Source organism: Ovis aries, chromosome 12, assembly GCF_016772045.2.
Source record: "Ovis aries strain OAR_USU_Benz2616 breed Rambouillet chromosome 12, ARS-UI_Ramb_v3.0, whole genome shotgun sequence".
Taxonomy (NCBI): domain Eukaryota; kingdom Metazoa; phylum Chordata; class Mammalia; order Artiodactyla; family Bovidae; genus Ovis; species Ovis aries.
Window position 1 is genome coordinate 63341910 of NC_056065.1, and position 22486 is coordinate 63364395.

General features: G+C 39.7%; 1 protein-coding gene across 2 annotated transcripts in view; it reads left to right on the forward strand.

The window, feature by feature from the left end:
- Positions 1 to 3063: 3063 nt before the first annotated feature.
- Positions 3064 to 22486, forward strand: part of DHX9 (DExH-box helicase 9) — a 44706-nt gene continuing 25283 nt past the window's right edge. The window contains exons 1-12 of one of the 2 annotated variants that reach the window (XM_015099353.4): positions 3064 to 3185; positions 6432 to 6564; positions 7362 to 7502; positions 14493 to 14604; positions 15558 to 15661; positions 16425 to 16573; positions 18930 to 18976; positions 20476 to 20612; positions 21133 to 21222; positions 21319 to 21480; positions 21622 to 21699; positions 22265 to 22456. In XM_015099353.4, coding sequence (XP_014954839.2) covers positions 6454 to 6564; positions 7362 to 7502; positions 14493 to 14604; positions 15558 to 15661; positions 16425 to 16573; positions 18930 to 18976; positions 20476 to 20612; positions 21133 to 21222; positions 21319 to 21480; positions 21622 to 21699; positions 22265 to 22456 — 1323 coding nt within the window. In that variant the 5' untranslated portion in view covers positions 3064 to 3185; positions 6432 to 6453. Of the gene's footprint in view, positions 3186 to 6431; positions 6565 to 7361; positions 7503 to 14492; positions 14605 to 15557; positions 15662 to 16424; positions 16574 to 18008; positions 18123 to 18929; positions 18977 to 20475; positions 20613 to 21132; positions 21223 to 21318; positions 21481 to 21621; positions 21700 to 22264; positions 22457 to 22486 lie in introns of those variants that run through there. The other variant, XM_012187700.3, reaches the window with a different exon arrangement.

Consider the following 22486-nt stretch of genomic DNA (forward strand, 5'->3'; position numbering starts at 1 on the left):
GTGAATGCTCTGGCCCCACTCACTCCATGCCACAGCTTTGCATTGATATGGGGTGGCTGCAACATGGGATAAGACATGACTCTGGGCTGCTCCTGAGCAAAGCCACAGATGGCTACACAGGCAGCGCACACAAGCCTTTCTTACTTTACCACTCCCCTCCTTTGAGGCAAAGGCTCCAGTATGGGGAGAAGTAAAGATATACACACTTAGGGGCGATAAAGAATCCACCTGCAATGCAGGAGACCCCAGTTCGATTCCTGAGTCGGGAAGATCTGCTGGAGAAGGGCTAGGCTACCCACTCTAGTATTCTTGGGCTTCTCAACTGGTAAAGAATCCTCCTGCAACACGGGAGACTTGGGTTCGATCCCTGGGTGGGAAGATCCCCTGAAGAAGGGAAAGGCTACCCACTCCAGTATTCTGGCCTGGAGAATTCCATGGACTGTAGAGGCCATGGGGTTGCAAAGAGTCGGATGTGACTGAGCGACTTCCACTTCACTTCAATAAAAAACTTCAAAGATATAAACTTACAGGGAACAAAGCCAGCCTGAGTCCAACCTCCAGGGCTTTGGCTCAAGCAACTCAGGAGACCACTGCCAGTGTGGTGACAGGCACTGTGCAGAGCGAAAGTCCCACCTCACACCCTGCACAGGCTCTAGCTACTTCAACACCAGCCATGACCCCCTTTATCAAGGTGATGGTGGCAAGCCCGCCCTGAGAAAAGATGTGGCTGCTGTCATATCAAATCCAGCGCTCACATCAAAGACACTGGGCACACAGTCTATATAGGGATGCTCCCACAAACACCTATTCAACACCACAAGATAACTGTTTCACCTAAATTTATAGACACAGAGAAATGTAAGTAAAATGAAAAGACAAGAACTACTCTCAATTGAAAGAACAAGAGACAGTCTCCAAGAAAATGATGAAACAGATATATGTAATCCATCTACCAGACTATGAGTTCAAAACATTGGTAATAAAAATGCTGTGTTCTTTATCTACAAGAAAACACCTGTAATCCATTTATGCTATTTGGGTTTCCCTTATCATAAAATGAACAAAACAAAACAAAACTCTGGTTTAAGTACCCTTGTAATGCAAGTTCGTGTGCCTGACAGTGAGGCCAAACAAACTGAAAAAGAGTTTGCAGCAGAGAAAGGTTTATTGCAAGGTCATTCAAGGAGACAGGAAGCTTATGCCTTAAAAGCCCTGAGCTCTGCAAAGCACTTTTAAAAACCAGATGGGAGGGGGCGATCTGCGATCAGCTTGTCACAATTCTCTGATTGGCTGACGGTGAGGCGGTGTCACAGGGTTTAAAAAAATTGGTCCTTAGGCTCAAACTGACTCATGGTCATATTATCTTCCATTTGCTGGAGAGGGGAGGTTCTTTACATCTGCAAAATAACTCAGGAAATGTGCATCAAACAGTATTGTCTAGGTACTTCAGAGAGGAGCTTTGGGGGAACATTTGGGGGAAGGCCTGTCCCAGGAAGCTCCCATGGCATCCTGCTCGGTTACACCCTGAAAGGGACAAAGAAAAAGATTAAGGTGTTTTCCTGAATGGTTTTGTTTTCAGTTGAAGACAGCAAACCCATGAGGAAAATAAGATTGAGTAAATGCTGTGTTATTCTAATCATAGGAGAAATACTAAAACAAGGGACTAACCACAATGAGCTAGAAGAGTTAGGGAAAAAAACTTAGCGAAAGAGGTGAAAAATAAGGATGGTAGGTATGATGGGGTCAGATAATTGATTAGTCTGGATTCTCTGGAACAATCCCAACTTGAAATATTCTGTACTATTGACTCTGTGGGAAGCACTAGAGTTCAAAAATTTAAGTGACTACTACAATAGTTAACAATACAAATTATTTCAAAGACTGAAGACAAAAGGATATCCAATTTGAGCAAAAACAACCTTACAGTTTTTAATCTATTCATTTTAGTAAGCATGTGATATGTACCCCAGTTGTAGCAGGGAAAAACCAGTTCTGACTCCACTTTGGAACTATCTGACTGACTTTTAGTTTTTTGTTATTATAATCATACATAATGGCCTGCCTGAGAGAATCTTGCCCCTCTGCCTGTTAAAGTGTCTTTGTTCAGACCCCGGTCCATCTGTAGATGGCAGGAAGGAAGAAATGAACACATCTCTGTTTGAGGCTTCTCTTTCTAGGAGATAGTTGCAAGATTAATGGCCTTTCTATTTTCTTTCTTCACCTCCCCCAATCTGGAGTCATTTGTCTGCCATCTTCTTGGCCAGTCAGCTCTCTGAACATAAAGTCATATTCCTTGCTTCAAGCTCGCCCCTCTGATTCATTGGCCTGTCCATGTAGCAGGCAGAGTACGCTTGGACTCCGTTAACACAGAGAGTGGCCTGAGTGAGCCAGGCAGAGTTCCTGCCTTCATTGAGATTATTTCTCTCAGGAGACATTCCTGTTAAGAGTATTTTAATCACTACAACAGTATCTGTTGAACACCTACTGTGTGTCAGGAACACACAATAAGCCCACTTCACATGGTGTCTAGTTTAACTACCCTAACAAGCCTCTGAGGTCTTCCCCGGTGGCTCACCAGGTAAAGAGCTCGCCTGGCAATGCAGGCGACACCGGTTCCATCCCTGGGTCGGGAGAAGGAAATGCAACCCACTCCAGTATTCTGGCCTGGGAAACCCCATGGACAGAGGAGCTTGGCGGGCAGACAAGACTTAGGAGCTAAAACAAAAACCCTATAAAGTTAGCACCTAACATTTCAGTTCTGTCTTGGAAGGGCACCTCATCTACCACAGGTCCCTATGACAAAAGCTGCAAAACATTTTGATGCATTAAAATGCTACCGGGTCCCCCAAGTCGCCCAAACTTTCAAACGCTACACAAGGAAGTCAGGCCGGGACCGCGGGCGCCATTGGCAGCCCCATCTCCCGGGCGACCAGAAACTAACGGCCGCTACGTAGCCGCAGCCCCGCCCTTCCCTCACGGCGGCCTGGGCCGCCCGCCCCGCCCCCCAGCTCGCTTTCTGCGCATGCGCAGAGCGCTGGCCCCGCCCCCTGGCGCCGCGATCGCAGCCATTTCGCAGCCGCTTTCTTGCAAGTTGCGGTTTGCTCTCCGGTGTCCGTCGCTAAAAGCCCGTGCTACGGACGGTCCTAAGAGGGCTGTGCTCTCGGGCACCAGGAAAGCAGAAGAGGGTAAGGGGAAAACGGCCTTGTGGTTTTCCTTGGGCCGGCGTGGGCCCCGCGGCTCTGCAGCAGGGCTTTGTTCGGTGGCGCGGGCGGTGGCGGGTTGGGGTGGGGGTGGGGAGCCGCCTCGCCGGGTTCCCGGATTGCGGGCTGCGTGCTGCCCGCCGCGCTGCGCTGCCCGTGAGGTCGGGGGAGCCCCGTTGTTGCCCTGCTTGTTCGCACACCCTTTCCCGGCCCGGTCTGCTTAACGGCCAGGCCGCACTTCCTCCTCCGGCCTAGCGCGGCGGCGCGGCTCTCGCCGCAGAGGGAAAGGTGTGTGGGGGCGGGGTGAGTCGTCCTGTGGGGCTGAGCCCGCCGAGGCCCCGCGCTCGCCTTAGGGCCCTTCGGTCGTTCAAGACGCACAGAACGGGCTGTTGTTTCGGGGGCGCTGTTCTGCGGCCGCTGTAGACAGAGAGTAAAGGGCTGAGGCAGCGTCCCGGCCCTTCCTTTCCAGGGGTTGGGGTTGGGGGAGAGGGAGGCAGTCGGAAAACAGGCGTCTGCAGGTTTCCGTCAAGAGGTGGCGAGGAATTAGTGTAAAGGGAGAGAGCCACTTGAGATCGGGTGGCGAGGGCAGGCGTCCCGGAGGAGGTAGTAGACCTTTGAACTGTCGGCCGCGGGGCGGAGGATGCGTCAGCGGCGGAGGAGGGGGCAGAACCGCAGAGGCCGAAGGGAGTAGTGAGTGTTAACAGGCAGGCGTTGGAAACTGAAAGAAGGCCATGTGACTGGAGTGTGGTGAGAATTTAAGGGAAGCAAGGATTCGGGGGTAGCTAGAGTGGAGGAAGTGGGAATCGTTGAGGACGTCATTCCCGCACTCCAGGTGTGCAGAGTGATAGCAGGGAGATGGGACACCTGCCTTGGAGGCAGAAGTGGGCAGTGGATGAGCAGTGGCCTACCTGGCTGGAAATTCTGGGTCCCCCAGTTAGGAGCTCTGTCTCTTGGGGCAGGTTATTCTTGACTTAGTTTACTCATCTGTAAAAAGGAAATAATAATAATGCTTTTTGCACAGTGTTGTAAAGGTTAAGTAAAATAGTTCACGTAGGTGCTCCTTTAAGGATACTGACGGGTACATAACAAGGGATGGCTATAGAGGATCTTCAGGGACTGGGTAGATCCCACACCGTGAGTAACTTGGTGAATGGTGGTGCCATTTGGGGAGATGGGAAAACTGGGCTTGGGAGGAAGAAGAACAGGTTTGGGGAAGAAATTTAAAGTTTTGTATTGACTGAGATGCCAAGGTAGCATCCAAATGGGTCTGTTAGATGAATTTGGTTTGGGAGGTTAAAAAGACTATAAATGTTTAGTATATATTTGGTTATCATTATGATATAGTTGGTGTTTAATATTATGGAGTTAGATGAGACTACCGAGGGAAGAAGGAATTTGATAGTGTAGTCCTTCATATTCCATGTTAACTCGTTCACCTTGAGGGCTTGTTTTTTAAATTGATTATTCATGGTTGCAATTTGTAGATAGATATCCTTAGCTTTCCACAGCTTTTCGTTAATTGGGTGTCTCCAGGGTTAACTTAGTTGGCAGACAAAGGTCCGCATCATCAAAGTTTGGTTTTTCCAGTAGTCAGTTGCAGACATGAGAGTTGGATCATAAAGAAGGGTGTGGGTGTATTTGTGGGGTGTGGGTGTGTGTTAGTCACTCAGTCGTGTCCCAACTCTTTGTGACCCCATGGACTGTAGCCCACCAGGCTCCTCTGTCCATGGAATTATTCTCCAGGCAAGAATACTAGAGTGGGTTGCCATTTCCTTCTGCAGGGGATCTTGCCCACCCAGGGCTTGAACCTGGGTCTCCTGCATTACAGGCAGATTCTTTACTGTCAGAGTCCCAAGGAATTGATGCTTTCAGATTGTGGTGCTGGAGAAGACTCTGGAGAGTCCCTAGGAGTGCAAGGAGATTTGCATCCTAAAGGAAATCAAGTATGAATATTTATTGGAAGGGCTGAAGTTGAAGCTCCAGTAGTTTGGCCATCTAAGAGCTGACTCATTGGAAAAGACCCTGATGCTGGGAAAGATTGAAGGCAAAAGGAGAATGGGGCTGCAGAGGATGAGATGGTTGGATGGCATCACTGACTCAATGGATTTGAGTTTGAGCAAACTCCGGGAGATAGTGGAGGACTGTCTGCCTGGTTTGCTGCAGTCCATGGGGTCTAAAAGAGTCCGACATGACTTAGCAACTGAACAACAACAGGGTGACTGACTACAAAATAAACTTTATACTAAGTCCAGTTTGATGACACAAGACTTAGGTGCTAACAAAATACACTGAGCATCACCAGAAGACAGACTTTTTGGAGTTTCCTCTCACATCACAGCAAATTGAATTTGTAGTGTATTTTCTCTGGTTCTAAATTTAGTCCCAGATACTTAGCTAGTAATTTAAATTCAGATTTTAGACCTAGGCTGAATATCTTTTGCTATCTTATAGAGGGAGTAGAGGGAGAATGCTAACAAGTGCAATATGTTGTTTTTCAAGAAGATGTAATATTTCCAAATTTTAATGAATATCAAGGCCTAAAGATTTGGTATAATATATTTAGGTTCATTAATTATTTTAAGTACTGATTAATTTATGTATTTGGACTTACTAACAATATATTGCTTGCAGCTTTGAGGACCGTCTGCTAGGAGACAGTGCGAATGAGGGTAAACTATTGGATTTATATACGAAATAATTGATGACCATTTCTTAATATAGTAGTTTGGGTTTGAACTTGGGCCTCCACAGTGGATAACTTGGAAGTTACCTATCTATGCCAAAGTTTCTTCCCTTGTAAAACGGTGATATAGTAGGATCTATCATGTGTACCTCCCACAGTTGTGAGGATTAGATAAAACACATAAAGTACCTCTTGTAAAAAGGAGATTACATAAAGTCTCTTTTAAGAAAAGGTAAAAATCACATATAGTTACCTAAAAATAACCATTTGTGGGGGATAGTTGTTTTCCAGTCTTGATTTATTTATGCATACTTCTTGCGTAGTACAAACTATAGTATTCTGCTTTTCTTCTTTTTAAACAAAATGTGATAGATGGTCCAGTTTCATCATTAACATTTCTTAATAGGCAATGTTAATAGCAGCATGATAGAATATCCTGTGCTTAACATAGATTTTCAGTAAATTTCAGCCATTGGATATTTCCAGATTGGTAATTTCCACTGTTTACTTTTATAAATAATGCTGTTTTTAACTAACTTGTTTCTTAGGTCTGAAGAAGACACTTGAATCATGGGTGATGTTAAAAATTTCCTGTATGCCTGGTGTGGCAAAAGGAAGATGACCCCAGCATATGAAATCAGAGCAGTGGGGAACAAAAACAGACAGAAATTCATGTGTGAGGTATTAAAAAAAATACATTTTGCATTTATGTGACTTTAAGGCTTATTTTATTAAAAGAATAATGTTTTCTGTTTGGAAATGTTAATGTGTTGTACATTGGATTATGTCCTTTATTGTGACTTCCCTGCTATTTCTATCATTATAAATCATTTTCAAGTGATATGAAATCAATCATTTAAAAAAAACTTTTGGCTGCACCACACAGCTTTGGGGATCTTAATTCCCTGACCAAGGGTGGACCCGATGTCCCCTGCAGTGATAGCACTGAGTGCTAACCACTGGACAGCCAGGGAATTCCCTGAGCGTTACTTTTAAAACATCGTGGTAGGTAAATTATTCTAATTAAAACAATGTGTCTTTCACACTTTATGCACTACCAGTAATGCAGACTAGAAAAATTGGATTAACTTTGTCTGTAGTTAGTTACTAATTCCAGTAGAAAGTAGGTGCATTCTTAACTGCTTCACATCAGAGAGCTTTAAAATAAGTACGGCTAGTTTATTCTTTGGTCTTGTAAAATCAGATTTTAATGTGGAACTTAATGTTGTATTAGAAGAAATTATATGAGCCACATAAGTTAACATTCTTGCTTTTGGATTAGTTTATCACTGGACAGTATGAATTAAGCACTTTTTTATAAGATAGCATGTGAATTCTCTTAGGTATGTTATTTTCACTATGTTTATAAAGTATATCTCCAATAATTAACTGTAATCCCTTAATGGTCTAGTAAAGTATGAATTTTTTAAATCCCAAAATTACCCAGGTCACTCTCTCAATATATTTTTTTCTTGAAGGTTCGAGTGGAAGGATATAATTACACTGGCATGGGTAATTCCACCAATAAAAAAGATGCACAGAGCAATGCTGCCAGAGACTTTGTTAACTATTTGGTTCGAATAAATGAACTAAAGAGTGAAGAAGTCCCAGCTATTGGGGTAAGTATGGCCAAACAACTTGAGACGTATAAGATTATGCTAATCCAGTATGTATGGAGGCTCAGGGTGATAGTTTTTCAGTGTTGTTTTTAAATAGTATATTAATATGTTCCTTAGTGAACCTTGGGGGTGATTTGTTTTCTCAGAGAACTGGGATAATTTCCTAAAGATTTGGATTTCATTTTCATTATGTACCTGACTTGGGGATTCCCTTTAGTCGGTATGTCTTAGGGTTTTACATATTGTATTCATTCAAAACTGATTTTTCAGAGTCTGTTGTATTCTGTGTACTTCAAAAATAACATTTTAAACAGAATATAAAAATCAGTAACATTTTAAAATACATTTGCTCCCATTGACATTTTCTTAGCAGAGTTAAAATAGTATTTGGTACAGTAGAATATCATTCTTGTGTTTTTTATACCATAATTATTTTTAATTATATTGTGTGTATGCAGCAAAAGTTTTGAAAAATAAACTAAAAAGTGAAAGTTTGAATTTTCACAAAAATAGTGGTATTGCTGATGTTTTTAGAAAGTTGTATTATGAAAAAAATCACATTATGATTTAAGCAGATGCCTTAGGTATTACATGAAAGATCCAGTTTTTATAAAACCTTTAGGAATAACATTAATTTCAGCACCCTTCAATGGGTTTTTGTATTCTGACTTGCTTAGAAAGGTAAAAATACATGTTTTTTACCTTTCCATTGCATTTACCCAGGAATTGAGTTTACTTTCTAGTATGGTGTACCACTATATAATTACAAGATTTTTAATTAGTTTGGTTGAGCCATCTGTAAAATGAAAAGATTGGACAAGACGACCTTGATTCTTTTTCAGATATTTGACCCACTGGCCTTTGTTCCATGTGTTACGACCTATTCTAGTTGTGTGTTTTGGTTTTATATTTTTAAGCCTCTTCCTAGGTCTGTTGGTGGCAAACTCTTCCATCTCTTTTATGTAAAAATGTTTTTATTTTACCTTGAATAGAAGATTCAACGCAATTCTGAGGTGCCGGTTTTCTTCTAAGACTTCAAAGATCATGTTGCACTGTTGTCTAACTTCCGTTGTTGTCTGATGAGAAGTGGGCAGTAATCCAATCATTTCTGCCTATATATGTTTCCTTTGGTTGCTTTGTTTTTTTCTTTGGTTTCCAGTAGCTTGGCTGTGATGTTTTCTTTGTACTCATCCTGCTTGGAGTTTGCTGAAATTCTTGAATCTGTAAATTTATGTCTTTCATCAAATATGGGAAACTTTTGGCTATTTTTTTTTCCCCCAAATATTTCTTAATTTTTTTTTCTTCTTTTTCTGGGACTTTCATGTTAACATATATAAGAAACCTTTTGGAACTATTTTGGAGGTCCTGGACCGTCTTTTTCTCCTCCTTTCTCTGATTTTCAGATTGGATGATTTCATATATATGTTAAAGATAATCAGTATCTTCAAGTTCACTGATTATTTTCTTTGTTGGTTCTGTCAGTTCCTCCCCCCACCGCCCGCCAGATACTATCTTTTCCCCCCCCTAAGTTTATTGCCCCCCCCCCTTTTTTTTTTAAACAGGTTTTGTTTTTCTGGTGGCATTTCTTTTCATCCAGTCAGTATAAGCATACATTCATAATACGACTGAATTTCTTGTATATCATTGAGCATAGTTACAATAGCTGCTTTAAAATTCTTAACTGCTAATTCTAACATCGGGGCCATCTCAGGGTTGGGCTCTGTTGATTGTGCTTTTTTTTTCCTGTAAAAACACTGGTTTTATTATTGAAAAAAAGAAACAAAATCCTGGTGATTTGCAGTATCTATCAGCTTTCAATTTTGGCTCTCCTGTCCAGAAGTGTTTCATGCAAGAATCCATCTTTCCGGGCCTTTTTCAGAATTTTCTGTCGTCTTTCTTATTTTAAGCTTGTGGTCTTGGAAGCTCTGGAATTTTTTTTACATAATTGATTTCACACTGTTTGACGTTTCCTTTGTCTTCTGGAATAGCATCTTTTTTCTTAGTTTCTCTTTCGGTGCAGGATCTGATCTTTATCATTTCTTCTGCCGTTTTACTTTTTGCTTCTATATCACCTGCTTCATTGCATCTAATAAAACAGCTGTTGGAGGCCAGTAAAGCCATTTTCCCATCTTGAAAGACGGGTTCCCACTGCTGTCTAGGTCCAATTGCATCTGAATGCCCAACAACAATTGTGCTTTTGAGATTTTTCCTCTTTGTATGTCAAATGGTTTTGCATTATATTCTGGGCATTGTGACTATTACATTTTGGAAACTAAATGATGTTAGTCTTCCAAAGAGTATTTTGTCATTGTGTTGTCAAGCAGTTAATTGAGATGGACTTAAGCGCCAGCACTGTCTTTTGAGTGATAGTTCAGATCTCACTTCAGTTTTCTGATCCTGTGCTGGGAGGCTTGAAATCTCCTCTGCATATATATAGTTTAAAGGTTAGCCAGAGATTTGGGGAAAGTTTATACACAAGAGTTTGGGATTCCTCTTTTGTTTCCTTTCCAGGATTTCTTTCTTACTTTCTAGCAGCTTTGGTGTCCCCAAATTCTTATCCTTTGATACTTCTGGCCAGAAAGACTGGGTTTTCTATTGAGTTTTAGCTGTCTGAGATGGTCTTCCTAGTAATAAAAGGCATAATAAGCTGGAATTATACTTTCTATTTTTTGCTTTCTCATTTCAAGTTCCTTCTAGAGTTTGCAAGATTTTGTTCACTTTTTAGTGCCTGTGTATAGCTGAGGAGAGTTTTAGGGTTTTTGTTTTTCTGGAGTTCATATTACCTGCAGGAGTTAGTATAGTAGGAGCTACTGTGCCATACCAGAAATAGTATCCTATTTTCAATTTTTTCTTGTTAGAATTGTAACACATTCAGATCTTTTCTGTAAGGCTCCAACTGTGCATTTTCTACTTTGTCCCTCACTTCTACACTGGCCTTCTTGCAATTCGTCAAATAGGCTAGCGCCTTTTCCGTCTCAAGACTTTTGTGCTTGACTATTCTTTCTGCCTAGAGTGCTATTTCCCAACCATCCTGTTGAAAATTGCAAATCTGCTGTTAGCCTGGTGGTCTGTCTCCTTTCATTGTTTGCTTTTGTCCCTATCGCTTACTAACTTCCAGTCTGGTGCTTCTCAACCGGGAGTGATCTTGTCCCCCAGGGATGTTTGGCAATATGTGGAGACATTTGTTACAACTGGAAGGGGATGGTGGCATTATTGACATCTAATGGGGAGAGGCCAAAGCTTCCTGAAACAAAGGATCATCCAACCCGAAATGTCATTTATACTGAGATTGAGGACCCCTCTTTTAATCTATTTTTTACCCCTAGATCCTCATACTATAGTTCATGAGAGCAGAGGATGGGGTTGGGGGGGGGGGTAGCAGTTCCTGTGTTTAATTCGTTGCTATCTCTCTAGCGTCTAGAATAGTTCTGTTCCATACAGTAGGCACTTAATATTTTTTGGTTAGATGAATGAGCGATGAACTTGGAAAAATATTCTATCACAAGCAAATCTTTACCATGCCATCTATATTTTACCTCCCCATCCTCACCAAACCCTGTTTGTGTCACTTTACTTGCCCTTTCATGCAACAGAATGTACTTGCCAAAAGTGACTTATTTCTAAATGCCAAGGATACTTAAACTTTTTTTTAATCATGGAAAATGTCAGATGTGTGTCAAAGTAAGACTAGGAATAATATCACAAACCCCTGTGTTGCAATACTTTTCACCATGACCAATCATGATTCATCTCTTAATTTCTGTCTACCTTTTTCCTTTTGGATTATTTTGTGGCAGATCCCAAATATCCTGTCATTCATATGTTACTGTTTCAGTTTGTATTTCTAAAAGGTAATCTTTTTAAAAAACACAGCAATTCCATTATCAAACTAAAAAAAATTAATAGTTTCTTAACATCCCCAAACACCCAGTCAGTACTCAGATTTTCCTGATTGTTCCGTGAGTCCATTTTTAGTAGTTTATTTAAATTATGTTCCAGATGTTGTCTTGTGTTTTTTAATTGATGTCTGGTGTTCTCATCACTAGATTCTCTCTCCCCGTCTCTCTCTAATTTTTCTTTGGAATTCGTTAAAGCATGTTGTTTATTTTAGTTTCCCACACGTTAGATCTTGCAGATACAGCCCCCTGGTATCATAAAGTATTTCTCTGTTCCTCATAATTGGTGGTTAGAGACTTGACCAGATTTCAATTTGATTGGAGTAGAGGGGCAGGCACAGGAAATCTCCAAAGATTAAGTCTGTACTCCCATCAGGAGGCACCTGATGGGACGTTAGCAGCTATTAATATCACTGTGGATTTAATTCTTCAGTAAATTTCTTTGATTTTTTTAGTTCAAATACTTTTATAACAAGAAACCACCTTTAAAAAAAAACAGAACCTCTCTTTATCAATAATTCAGTTATTCTGGGATGTAGTTTATACAGAAAATGTTAAAGATAAATGTTTGATTCTTTCCCTTTAACAGTTAAGTTCATCCCTAGTATCTTTTAAAGGTTATCACTTATGTATTAGTCCACAATTATTATGAACTCATTGATTCAAATATGTAACATATTAATACATTCATTAATCTTTTTGTTGCTGTTTAAGTTGTCCCATTTTTAGCTGGTAGGACCTTCAGATTGATTTTTTTCAGTTCCTTTAACCTTACCCCTCTCCAGTACTCTTGCCTGGAAAATCCCATGGACAGAGGAGCCTGGTAGGCTGCAGTCCATGGAGTCGCTAGGAGTTGGACACTACTGAGTGACTTCACTTTCACTTTTCACTTTCATGCACTGGAGAAGGAAATGGCAACCCACTCCAGTGTTCTTGCCTGGAGAATCCCAGGAACGGGGGAGCCTGGTGGGCTGCCGTCTATGGGGTCTCACAGAGTCGGACACGCCTGAGGTGACTTAGCAGTAGCAGTAGCAACCTTACCCCTTAGTCTGATTGTTTTCTTGCTTTGTGGCATATCATATGTTTGACTCAGCTTGAATTTTACTATTAGAGATGTTAAGATCCCTGGCTCTTTTTCCTGGGGGGTGGTGTTTAGAGACTACAAACTGAGTGCCAAGACTTGCTACTAAATCAGTTATTGTTTTAGCCTTTTCAGTGTACAAAGCTTGGGAAAATTTTTTCCAAGACAAGGTATATTTTGAGTTCACCCTGATGCTTCCAGTTTAAACTCAGAATGGCAGAGTTTTTTCTCACCCTTCGTGTGCATCTGTTTGTCTGTTACCCCCAAACCAAAACTGTGTTTCGTTGCACAGCCCTAACATAATTACTCTTGCCTTATTCAATAATACATGTACAGCAGTCTCATGCTGTAAATTCCAGTGCTATTATCAATTATGCAATTACTGGAAAGTTTAAGTTTTTGCAGTTCTTTTCATATTTAGGGTATATCCTACTTGTTGTTTAGTCACTAAGTCATACCTGACTCTTCGCAACCCCATGGACTGTAGCCCATCAGGTTCCTCTGTCCATGGGATTTCCCAGGCAAGCATACTGGAGTGGGTTGCTATTTCCTTCTACAGGGAATCGTAACAGCTCAGGGATCAGACCACATCTCCTGCCTGGCAGGCGGATTCTTTACTGCTGAGCCACCTGGGAAGAAGCCCCCATATCCTACTGCAGACTTAAAATGACTGCACTTTCACGTTGAAATAATTCCTCTTTGTGGTCATTCTGTCATCTCTATCCTTTGGTTTGTTTTCATTTTGCTTTAATTTTTAAGGATCATTGTAAAACTGGACAATTACATTAAATAGTTTCATAATTTGTTAAATTAATGAAACAAGTATATTTGGAAAAGTCTGACTTCTGTCCCTGCCTCCTCCATCTGTTTTCCTGTTGGGTTTTTGTTTTTTAGTTATTAGTCAATCTTCTTTTTTCTAACTATAAGCCAAAAAAAAATATGTATATTAATATTCCTAACCCCAGCTCTTTATTTTACTAACAGTATCTTGTGTACACTTTTCTTTTTCCTTTACTTACCTGCTTTTCACTAAAATAGTACCATAGTTTCTTCAGCTAACCTCTACTGATGGATTTTTGTGGTTTTTACTGTTACTTACAATGCTAAAATGAGTAGCCTATGTATTATGCATGTGTATACATATAAATTTTTGTATTTTTGCTCATCTGTCTTGGGGAGAGATTAGTTGAAATGGAATTGCTGTATCAGAGGATACTGCATATGTGCTTTTGCAGGCTGTTACCATTTTCTTTCTCTGTAGGATAAGAGTTGAATTATTTTGCATTTCCACAATTTCAGTCATTTCCAGTGGTTCTCAACGGGCAGTTTGGGCATGTCCCCCAGTCCCCATTGCATTTTTGACTAAGAACAGGGGGAGGGTTGCTACTGGCATCTAGTCGGTAGTCCAGGGATATTGCTAGACATCCTGTGATCAAAGCGTCATTCCTGCTTTGGCCCAGCTGGTTCATTCTTACTGGAGCTGTTAGTAATTGCACTCCACTCTTCCCCAGTAGTATATTGGACACCTTCCATCCTGGGGGACTCATCCTTCAGGGTCATATCTTTTTGCCTTTTCATACTGTGCATGGGATTCTCCAGACAAGAATACTGGAGTGGGTTGCCATTTCCTCCTCCGGTGGAACACATTTTGTCAGAACTCTTCACTATGACCTGTCCATCTTCGATGGCCTTGCACAGCATGGCTCATAGCTTTATTGAGTTATGCAGAAAGGTAAATGATATATACAGCATAAAGTGATCCCAGTTTTTGTGTGAAAATTATTTTCATCTACATAATTATGTAATCTCCAGAGAGAAAATTAATGGATATTTTTATTACCCTTACCTTTTCTGCCTGAAATGAGAACATAATAGTTTTTTAATTCTGAAAGCAACAATATTAATATTATGAGGAAAAGAGGGGGTGACACATGGGCCTCCTCTGAGTTTTAGAGAATTTAATGGTCTCTGAAGGCAAAGTTACTGACCTTGCCTTGACTTTTCCTCTTATAGGTAGCACCCCCTCCACCCTCAGCTACTGATTCATCTGATACCACAACAGATGATGGAGGTTTACCAGGAAACCTGGGAGGACCTCTTCCTCCACATCTGACTCTCCAGGCAGGTAAGGACTTGAATGTGTGCACATGACACTGTCTTGCACAGTCATCATCTTTTTCTCACTTGGACAGATAGAAATAACTATTCTGAAGTCCTAATGTGAAGAGAACTCAAGATCTTCATAAGTTTGCAGATACAACCAGATTATTTAATCTCTTAAAAAGTGGTACAGCTCAGTTGCTTTCTGTCAATAGATTTTGATCTCTGGATAGATTTTGCACGGGCTAGAATATTTGGTTAAAGGGGTTTATACTGCCCTTTCTTGTTTTTTAACTTGACTTCTACCAAATATTGTAGGCTTGTTTGTTTGCTATATGGGTCCCAGTCACTGCTGAATTCTGTATATATCAAAACTTTCATTAGTGTGTCCCCTGTGGGGTCAGTTACCTGGAATATTTGTCAAATTACCTATGTCTCAGATCCAGTGTTTATGAGACAAGGATAACAATGTTTACTTATAAGATTACTTGAGTAAACTTTTAAAAAGTATTAATAAACAGTTTTAGGCAATATTAAGTACAATTTTTACTCTGCTTTCTCATTAAAATTCATCACTTTTTAACACTTTTTAAACTTCTTATTTCCATCTCTAGCACTAGCTTGTAGCTTTCTTTCAGGGTCATATCTAGTGAAGAAACAGTTAACCTTTAATCAGTTATTACATATGTAACAACTTAAAACAGAGGTACATGATAATGTATGCCAGGTTATCAGTCACATGATCATTACTAGCAGCACCCTGCTGCGTACCATCTTTACAGTTAGCAATTTAGACCTGTATTCAGTGAGGTAACACTTGGTTAAGTGAGAGATTTCAGGTCCATTTCCAAATAACTGAAATCTTGAATTTCTAATAATAGAGCTCTGAAATCTAAATTAGGAGTAGTTTTAAAAAAATATTAAGAGTGTTTGTACAATTTGATTTGCTAAAAGAACATCATTTTCTTTCCGTAATAGAAAATAATTCTGGAGGTGGGGGCTCTGGCTATGTGCCCACCTGGGATCGAGGTGCCAACTTGAAGGATTATTACTCAAGAAAAGAAGAACAGGAAGTCCAAGCGGTAAGGCTGTATAACCCTGTTTTACATCTCCTAGAGTGTGATTTAGGACTTGGTTCATGGAACAGTTTAAAATATTTGCAACTTTATAATTTAGTGATTGTTTTAATTAATTGAGACTGATAATTCATGCAAAACACCATAAATCTAAGCTACCTGTTAATTCTGGTCACTAGAATTGCCTGTGAAATAAAACTGTTTTTCCCTGGTATTAATAAAATGTCTCTTCATCTGCTTTGTAGGAAACTTAGTTGCCTTAGTAAACCTCATTTCTTGATCACTTGCAGTAAAAGTGCTTTGATAAGACAGCTTACTTTTCTGACTTGATAGATACCTTATTTTTTTGGCCAAATAGATAGATACTTATATTTTTTTGGCTGTGTGCAGCATGCAGGATCTTAATTCCGTAACCAAGGATCAAACCCATGCCCCTTGTAGTGCAAAGTCTTAACCACTGGACCACCAGTGAAAATCTTTTCGCTTTATTTGTTTAAAGTTTTTAAACCAGCCTAAAGAAAGTGGTCAAAGGCTTCTTAGGAACAGTTTAAATGTGTAATACATTAACCAATAGCGTGTTTATACAATAGGACCGTCACATGGAATAAAAACTAGTTCTGGCTGAGTTTTGACTAGGATTAAAAGCTGTTAAAAAAAGACAACTTTTGCACTTTTAAAGCATGGTACAAAGAAATTGTTGTTATAGAATTGTGTATCTTAAATATACATAGCATCATGAAGCCAAATTTAATTATCATTGATTCAACAGACCCTTGAATCTGAAGAAGTGGATTTAAATGCTGGACTTCATGGAAACTGGACCTTGGAAAATGCTAAGGCTCGTCTGAACCAATATTTCCAAAAAGAAAAGATTCAAGGAGAATATAAGTACACCCAAGTGGGTCCTGATCACAACAGGTTTGCTTGTTTCACTCTTTTCCGTCTATAGTAAGTTAGGGGTTTGTAGAGTTCTTGTTCTGTTCTTGTACGTGGCATCTGGTTCAGTTTGTGGATGAGTAGAAATGGTGAAAAGATGTGTTACTTTGACCGAGAATTGTCACTGATGTGTAATGTGCAGTTTGTGATGGCTTCCACTTAGGAGTGTGATTTTAAGAGTAAAATCACAAAAATTTTCTGTGTAAGAATAAAATCTGCAAAAAATCTGCTATTTGTGTTGCTAGACTTCTGGTTCTCGTATGAATCTGAGAGGCAAAAGCCTCAGTAGTAGCCTCAAGTAGTGGTTTGTCCGTGTTTGACTAAAAAGTCAGCCAGAGGTAGTGAGTTTGTTGTTCTCTGTGGTGTTAGAAGCAGTTATAATGTGTTTTTCTTTAACGTGTCAAGTTAGACACTTAAAGTTTAGAGTCTTCAGAGATAAGATGGTGTTACATCTAGAACCAAATTTCCCATCGGCTTTGAAAGTTGCCTGTGTTCGAGTCCTATTAGTGAAGTTTTAAGGGCCTGTTGTGAAGCTGAAGGAGAGCCTCCATCTTTGTATGTGAGTTAAATTAGCATACTTTTGTTCTGTTAAATTTCATAAAACTGAACATACAGGGAGGAGGAGGTTCTCACAGTGACAGTATGTTTCTCAGCCTGCTTGCTGTTCTTCCTGAGAGCATTCCAGGGTGTAGTAATTATTACTCCCAGGAAGGCTCATATGGATAAGATTCTTCTGGGGGCACTAATATTTTATTGAAAGGGAGGGGATGTTTTAATGAAAATCTGGATGATTTAATTTGCTGTCCTTAAATGAACTAAGTCAAAATGCATCAAAACTGTTTTCCTTAAAAATCAAAGTGTTGCATCCAGCAACCCTAAAATAATTATTACAGAAATAAAACTTTGATATTGATCAAAATGATGTTCAGAGCATGGTTCCCCCTGCTTCCCAGTGTTTTATTCAATCCTGAATTCTCAAATACTTAATTTTGACATTGACTTTATTAAACCATCAGAGATTATAAAAGAAAGATTCATTTATTGATGATTTTTTTTTTTAAATTTTGTTTTGCTACACTGATTGGGCTTAGTAGCTCTTAATAACTTTAAGGGCAGTTAGATAATTTAAGTATGCCTGAAACTTATTGTAAATTTTTTTAATATCTTAATTGATTCTGATACAAAGAGTTAAAGAATTCAGGCTATGACAAGGAAGGCAGAGGCAGTTGGGGGAGCTTGGACAGCATTGCTCTTTGTATGTCCTTTAAAGGCATAACAGACAGCAACACTAGAGGTCTGTGTTCATACACACATGTGCTGCTGCTTAGGCTGAACTAAGCAATCACATGGGAAACTATTGTAAACTGATTTCTGGTGTTGCTGTTCCCCCCTAGGTGGAGGAGAATGAGATTGAGTGCTGACTTTAAGCCTGGCTGAGAAACATACTGGCATCGGTGTCATTAATGAAAGGGTGGATGTTGTTTCCCTGAAAGCCAGTGGCCTTTGACCCCTGAAGCCGCTGTGCCTGAAGGTCAGTTCACGAGGTATAGGAAGGAATCTTAACATTTTTTTTTGTAAGTCTCACCTGACCTTTTATTCACAGCACAAAGCCAAGGTTAGAATATGCAATGGAAAGATCAGAAAGCATAGTTTCCAAAGGGCAATTTTCCCCTTTTTAAAGCCCAAATTTATTCCCTAGTGTCTGCTAGCTATTTTAGCTGTAGTTTTCAAAAATATTTTGTTCTCCGAGACTTGACTTAAATAAGCTAATTTTTTTTGTTGTTAATAAGGGCTACTTCCAACTGCAGGCAGATACCAGATCTCTGTTTCGAGCCACTGACACGGGCTCAGTGTTCGTATACCCATGTGTATGTGTGCATACGAGCCTATTTTTAGCTGATGGTAACAGATTGAAATCATTAGTGGGTGGCCCGTGCAAAGAATCTTAGAACAACCACAACTGTAGTTTAAGGAGAGTATTGGACTTACTTTATTTCTTGGCCTCAGGCTAAGTGGAAAATTCCTTTTCACTGAATGTTTTCTAGCTATTCAGACTGCAGCCTTGAAATACAGTTTAAAGTAAGTAAATATGGAATCACAAATCCTAACATTTTCTTTCCATGAACAGTTGGCTCATCAAGTTTGATTACAGCTGTCTCATGCCGTGTTGTACATTATTTGACGTTTATATACTTCATTTGTTCTAGGAGTGAACAGAAATGTTTACAGTGGTTTTTGCTTTGATTTGCCTAAGCAGTTGGAAAGCCTGATTTAAGAATCCTGGATTTAATAATTCTAATGGTGAAATTTCTAACCTTGTTTGTATATGTTGTTACAGGAGCTTTATTGCAGAAATGACCATTTATATCAAGCAGATAGGCAGAAGTAAGTGTTATTGCTTTCCTGATATTCTGAGTCTTGTACAGTTTAGTAGTATTCATTATAAAGTCTTGAGCCACATATATTATTAATTTGACAGAGTCCATGCTATAAGGTACCATTTAGGGTGTTTTAGAATATTAGTGATTAGCAGGCCCAGTTTCCCAATTTTACATGTGAAAGATTGTGCTAGTATTGTATTTCAAAGGGTGAGAGGTGGTAGGCTGCTGAGGAATGTGCCAGTGTCAAAGAATTAATCTTTGCATTGATACAGAAAAGATAGAGCTCCTTCAGGTAAAACTTAGTGACATTTAGAAAGGATTTAATCAGATGATAGGATTGGAGGTCTAAAGGTGAATGTGAGCATTTAAGAGTCATGGAGTCAAGACAGAAAGGTGAGAAAGTTACCCTTGAGGAGGCATTTAAGGAACTGACTGGGGTTATTCATAAAGGAAGTAAAAAGACAAGCATGAACATGTATTCTTTATTCTTAGTAAGTTTAAAAGCAGGCAGTGTGTCATGCTTGAAAGTATAGAATAGCTCTGTGTACCTGATTTTGTCTCTAACAAGTTTAGTGATTTCAACTAAATCATACCTGTGTTGCTGGGACTCAGTTTACCTCACCACAGTTGCGGGAAGTAGGTAAAGATTCTTTCCAGCTTGAGAATTATGCACTTATGTGTAGTGTCTAATTCTTACGACTTAAGTGTAGTGTATCAAAGACTTAGAATAAAATCAAGTCTTTGAAAGAAGCACTAGGAGATGATGTTGAATTTTTTTAATCCTAGACTTTTACGATTACTTTGAGTGGATAGGAGTTTTAAGCTTTTTGGAACATAGCTACAGTCATTTGTTTACATCAGGGAATAGCAAACTTCTGTAGAATTCCAGATAAATATTTTAAGCTTGGTGGGTCAAATATATGACACATTATTATTTCTGTCTTATATTTATAAGCTCTTTATAAACATGATAACATTTCTGGTTCCTGGGCCCATGGTCAAACTCTAGTTGAAGTGTTCTTAGTAAATGGCTTCACTCTTGAGAGACAGAATTGAGTAACTGTGACAGAGACTATATGGCCTTAAAGCCTGAGATATTTTTTGACCCTTAATAGAAGAAAATTGCTCGACTCCTGGCCTAGGCACTTTGGACCCATTTTCATTCCTTTGATTTGCTTTTTAACCCTTTATTTTTCAGAAGTTAAATTCTTCCCGTTTTAATGCTATATGATGTTAATAATGACAGCTTCATTAAAATAGTTTATCTGCTTTTAATGTAAAGATTTGTATGTGGTATGTGTCTTAGTGTGTGCCTATAACCGATGGTCAGCTGTTAATGGTAATGGTTTGAGTTAGCAGTTAGAATGAAAAGAGCTTAGAATTCATACTCTGCATTTTAGGTCAGCTTTTGTACCCTAACCTCCTAGTTGCTTATGATGAGATGTTTCTGTACTTAAGACAATTTATCTTTTTCTCTTTGGTAATTTCGAACTTAAATTATAGGGATTTTTGCACGCGAACATGGATCAAATAAAAAATTGGCAGCACAGTCCTGTGCGCTGTCACTTGTCAGACAACTCTACCACCTTGGAGTGATTGAACCTTACTCTGGACTTACAAAGAAGAAAGAAGGAGAGACAGTGAGTCTTTAGACTTAGTAGCCCAGAGAGATAATATGAGATTCAGTTTTGCTGGTGTTTAGTCACTAAATCTGTCCAACTCTTTGTGACCCCATAGACTGTAGCCCATCAGGCTCGTCTGTCCATGGGATTTCCCAGGAAAGAATACTAGAGTGGATTGCCATTTCCTTCTCTAGGGGATCTTCCCGACCCAGAGAGCAAACCCTGGTCTCCTGCATTGGCAGGCAGATTCTTTACCACTGAGCCACCAGGGAAGCCCGTGAGATTCAGTTTAGCTTCTGTTTAATATTTGGCTAAAGATGTTTGATCATTCTAGGACTCTTGCCTCAAGAAATGGAAATGGCCTTACTCCTCATCATTAAAGTAATTCTTTCACCAAGAAACTGACTTTTTGGTGGCTTTAGGTCTGTTGTAGTATCGACTACTAGTATCGACTCCATCCTCCTAACCCTTCCGTAGTAAACCCGAGTGGTGTCCATGCGTATGTCACACGGTTCTGATGACTCTCCCTTTTCTGTAGGTGGAGCCTTACAAAGTGAATCTTTCTCAAGATCTGGAGCATCAGCTGCAGAACATTGTTCAAGAGTTAAATCTTGAGATCGTGCCCCTAGTAAGCATACAGCTACTCATTTCTTCACCTTTGTATTGACCTTCTTTAGTCAGACAAGAACTGATATTTTTGGTTTTGTTTGTTTTTTTTTAATAGCCTGAAGATCCCTCTGTGCCTGTTGCACTCAACCTTGGCAAACTGGCTCAGTTTGAGCCATCTCAGCGGCAAAACCCAGTGGGTGTGGTTCCTTGGTCACCGCCACAATCCAACTGGAATCCTTGGACTAGCAGCAACATTGATGAGGGGCCTCTGGCTTATGTGAGTGCAACACTGTTGTTGAGATCAGACTTCTGTGTTTTACTTTTGAACATATTTCATTCGGATGCCTAGTTTTAAAGAAATGAATTCAGCTTCATTTGAATTATGCCTTTGTGTGACTGTTGCTTTCCCATTTTACAGGCTACTCCCGAACAAATTAGCATGGACCTCAAGAATGAGTTAATGTATCAGCTGGAACAGGATCGTGATTTGCAAGCAGTAAGTCTGAAGTATTTAAACAAATGGGGCTTAAGAGCTTCAAAACAGTGAATAATATATTTTTGCCCTTTCTAGGAAAGCAAATCAAAGATACTAATCTAACTGATTCCTAGTTACCTCTGAGGATAGGAGTAGTGAGTTAAGGGCCTGTGATTCTTAATGTAAATGAAGAGATGGAGTATAATAACTTTCCGTGTGTGTGTGTGTTTTGGTGTTTTCTGAATAAAGCGACTTAAAATGTTAGAAGAAAGGTAATGTATATGTAATGTCCAGGATAAAAATGAGGAAAATAAGGATGTGGATAAGGCCAAAAGATAGGTTTTTTTTTTTTTTTTTTTCCAGAAATTTAATGGAAAGAGGCTGTTCAATTAGAGGTGTGTGTGTGTATGTGTATATATATATATATATATATATATATATATTCTTTTCTCAAAAAGTATTTTCTGAGTATTAAGCCAGTGGGAAGGCTTTCTTTTCCTAGAGATGGCAGTTTCTTTTCCAGAATTAGTAGTAGCTTCTGATATATATGTGGGTGGACATGTGAAGTGTAACTTTTCTAATACAGGTCTTACAGGAGAGAGAGTTACTGCCTGTGAAGAAATTTGAAAGTGAAATCTTGGAAGCAATTAGTCAGAACCCAGTTGTCATTATTCGAGGTGCTACCGGATGTGGTAAAACCACACAGGTTCCCCAGTTTATTCTAGATGACTGCATCCAGAATGACCGCGCAGCTGAGTGCAACATTGTAGTAACTCAGGTAAGTGACAAGCCAGTTGATGAGGCGTGT